This window comes from Nicotiana sylvestris, chromosome 5 (genome assembly GCF_000393655.2).
Source record: "Nicotiana sylvestris chromosome 5, ASM39365v2, whole genome shotgun sequence".
NCBI classification, from domain to species: Eukaryota; Viridiplantae; Streptophyta; class Magnoliopsida; order Solanales; family Solanaceae; genus Nicotiana; species Nicotiana sylvestris.
This window is the reverse complement of record NC_091061.1, coordinates 67,249,865-67,253,439: the sequence shown is the minus strand read 5'-3', so window position 1 is coordinate 67,253,439 and position 3,575 is coordinate 67,249,865. Positions and strand designations below refer to the sequence as shown.

Genomic DNA, 3,575 nt, shown 5'->3' with positions numbered 1-3,575 from the left:
GCACACTTTGCTCAGCCACTTTCTAGTGCACCTTCTGCACGGAGTGCCTTCAGCTATCAGTCCAACTGACCAGGCCCGAGCTAATCCCAGAAGACACGCCCATCGAGAGCTTGCTTTGAGTTTGGTGATACCCTCCATATGGTTAGAGACTGCCCTCCAAACTCAGGAGGGGTGCACCTCCACAGACCACAAGCTCCACAGATTTAGTCAGGTCCACAGACTTCTCAAGCCATGATTACTGCCCCAGTTGTCGCTCCACCCACACAGCCAGCTAGGGGTGGAGGACACGCGGGTAGAGGTTACCCTAGGGGGAGGCCAGGCTAGATTCTATGCTTTTTTGGGTAGGAGAAGGCAATTGCTTCAGACATAGTCATTAGGTATGGTTCTGGTTTCCCATAGAGATGCCTCAGTCTTATTTGATCCAGGATCCACTTATTCATATGTATCATATTACTTTTCTCCATATTTGGATATATCTCGTGATTCTTTAATTTCTCCTGTTTATGTGTCCATGCCTGCGGGAGATTCTATTGTTATGGACTGTTTGTATCGGTTGTGTTTAATTGTTATTGGTGGTTTTGAGACTAGAGTTGATATATTGTTACTTTGTATGGTAGACTTTGATGTTATCTTGGGCATGGACTGGTTGTCACCCTATCATGCTATTCTAGATTGTCACGCCAAGACTGTGACGTTGGCTATGCCAGGTTTGTCACGGTTAGAGGGGAGAGGTGAATCGAATTATGTTCCTATTAGGGTTGTGTCATTTCTAAAGGCTCAACAGATGATTGAGAAGGGGTGTAATTCTTATCTAGCCGTTGTGAGAGATATCAGGGCTGATACTCATACCGTTGAGTCAGTTCCGGTAGTGAGAGACTTCCTAGTTGTATTTCATGCGGATCTTCTAGGCATGCTACCCCATAGGGATTTTGATTTTGGCATTGACTTCTTTGGGCACTTAGCCCATTTCTATTCCACGATATCGTATAACATAGTGGAGCTAAATGAGTTAAAGGAGCAGTTGCAAGAGTTTCTTGATAAGGGTTTCATTCGGTCTAGTGTGTTGTCGTGGGGTGCTCCGGTCTTGTTTGTGAAGAAGAGGGATGGTTCTATGCACATGTGTATTGATTATCTGCAGTTGAACAAGGTTAGAGTGAAGAACATGTATCCATTGCCACATATTGATGACTTATTTGATAAGTTATAGGGTTCCAGAGTGTTCTCAAAGATTGATTTCTGGTCAGGTTATCATCAGTTGAAGATTCGGGATTCAGATATTCTGAAGACTGCCTCTAGGACTCTATATGGTCACTACGAGTTCCTTGTGATGTCATTTGGGCTGACCAACACCCAACAACATTTATGCACCTGATAAACAGTGTATTCCAGCCTTATCTTGATTTATTTGTTATTGTGTTTATTGACGACATCAAGGTGTACTCCCGCAGCCAGGAAGATTATGAACAGCACTTGAGGATCGTGCTTCAGACCTTGAGAAAGAAGAAGTTGTATGCAAAATTCTCAAAGTGTGAATTATGGCTTGATTTGATGACATTTGTGGGTCATGTGGTGTCAAGTGAGTGGATCAAGGTATATCCGAAGAAGATTGAAGCAGTGGAGAGCTGGACTAGACTGTCCTAAGCTACTGAGATCCAGAATTTCCTTGGTTTGGTTGGGTATTATCATCTTTTTATAGATGGTTTCTCATCTATTGTTGCACCTATGAAAAGATTGACCTAGAAGGGTGCTCCTTTCAGATGGTACACAGAGTGTGAGGTGAGCTTTCAAAAGCTCAAGACTTCTTTGACTACAGCCCTTATATTAGTGTTGCCTATGGGCTCGGGATCTTATACTGTGTATTGTGATACGTCATGTGTTGGCCTTGGCGCGGTGTTAATGCAAGACAGTAGGGTGATTTCTTGCGCGTCTTCACAACTGAAGACCCATGAGAAGAATTATCCGGTCCACAACTTAGAATTAACATCCATTGTTTATGCATTGAAAATTTGGCAGCATTAGTTGTACAATGTCCCTTGTGCGGTCTTTACTGACCACTGGAGTCTACAACATATGTTCAAACAGAAAGACCTTAACTTGCAGCAGTAGAGATGGTTAGAGTTGCTTAAGGACTATGATATCACTATTCTATATAATCCCGGGAAGGCCAATGTGGTGACTGATGCCTTGAGTCGGAAGACGTAGAGTTTGGGTAGTTTAGCATATCTACCGGCTGTAGAGAGGCCATTAGCATTGGATGTTCAAGCCTTAGCTAACTAGTTTGTTAGATTTGATGTTTCAGAGCCCACTCAAGTTCTTGCTTGCGTGGTTTCTCGATCTTTTTTATATAATCGCATCATAGAGCGTCAGCATGACGACCCCCATTTGCTTGTCCATAAGGATACGGTTAAACAAGGAGATGCCAAGGAGGTTTCCATCAGAGATGGCTGCGTGTTACGGATGCAGGGCCAATTATGTGTGCCCAATGTGGATGGATTGTCTGAGATGATCCTTTAGGAGGCCCACAGTTTGCAGTACTCCACTCATCCGGGTGATACTAAGATGTATCAGGATTTGAGGCAGCACAATTGATGGACGAGAATGAAGAAATATATAGTGGAGTATGTAGCTTGGTGTTATGCCCCGCAGTATTAAGTCGATGTTATGCTCTACAGTAATATATTACGATGATGTTACTCTCTGCAATAGTATATTATGATGATGTTACGCTTCACAGTATTAAGTTATGACGATGTTGCACCTTGAAGTATTGTACGTTGAATTTATCGTAATGTAATTGGCATCAGTCCAAGTAAAAGATTATTTGGAGATTATAAGGATTATGCTATTTCACCGGTGATTAGTTAAGGTGAACGGGGGAGCAAGTCAAAGAAAATGAATTTTCATCGAAGTTTGGCATGTTGGGATAAAATACAGCTCGAGCTAAAATACTCGGTATTTACGGATTAGTACCATACAAGGTACCACATGGCCATAATAATAAGGTGTATAAGGTATGTGAAAAGTGAGTAATATTTTAAGTAAGTGGGAATAATTCTCAATTTTACGGGTAATTGATTAATTACCGGGTAACAGGACATTACCTAGTTAATTAATAGGTGGTGATGGATTAATCCAAAAATTTGGATAAGAATTATATCTAACAAGTGGCAGCACATCAAAGCATATTGATGACTCTTAAATCATAATGCAAGATGGCAAAATTGGATGAATTTTGTTGGCCAAGTAAGCCACAAAGTGGGCCCCACAAGCTTACAAACTTAAGAGACTTTCTTACCTTATCAATATTTTATACAAAATTGCTAACTAATGGATGAGGGCTCAAAGTTTTTGTTTAAAACTTCAACATGTCCAGAACGTGAGAAATGAGCATTTTGGTTTCCTTGGACTTTAGACATTCAAGTATTAATTGATCTCCTATTGCAAAGAGAATTCGTAACATCTACAAAGATTTCAACGTTAGCAACCAAAATTCCAACGAGATTTCTTAGCACCTTAGCAACGTGAGATTTTATGATTCTAAGGGAGTCCTGTGCAACCTTTTCCAAGAATATCAA

General features: G+C 41.1%; 1 protein-coding gene across 1 annotated transcript; it reads left to right on the top strand.

The window, feature by feature from the left end:
- The first annotated feature begins 379 nt into the window (after window positions 1-379).
- On the top strand, window positions 380-1,207 carry LOC138868765 (uncharacterized). The gene has a single exon (XM_070146336.1). It carries the CDS (start codon window positions 380-382, stop codon window positions 1,205-1,207), a length of 828 nt encoding a protein of 275 aa, XP_070002437.1.
- The last annotated feature ends 2,368 nt before the right edge of the window (window positions 1,208-3,575 follow it).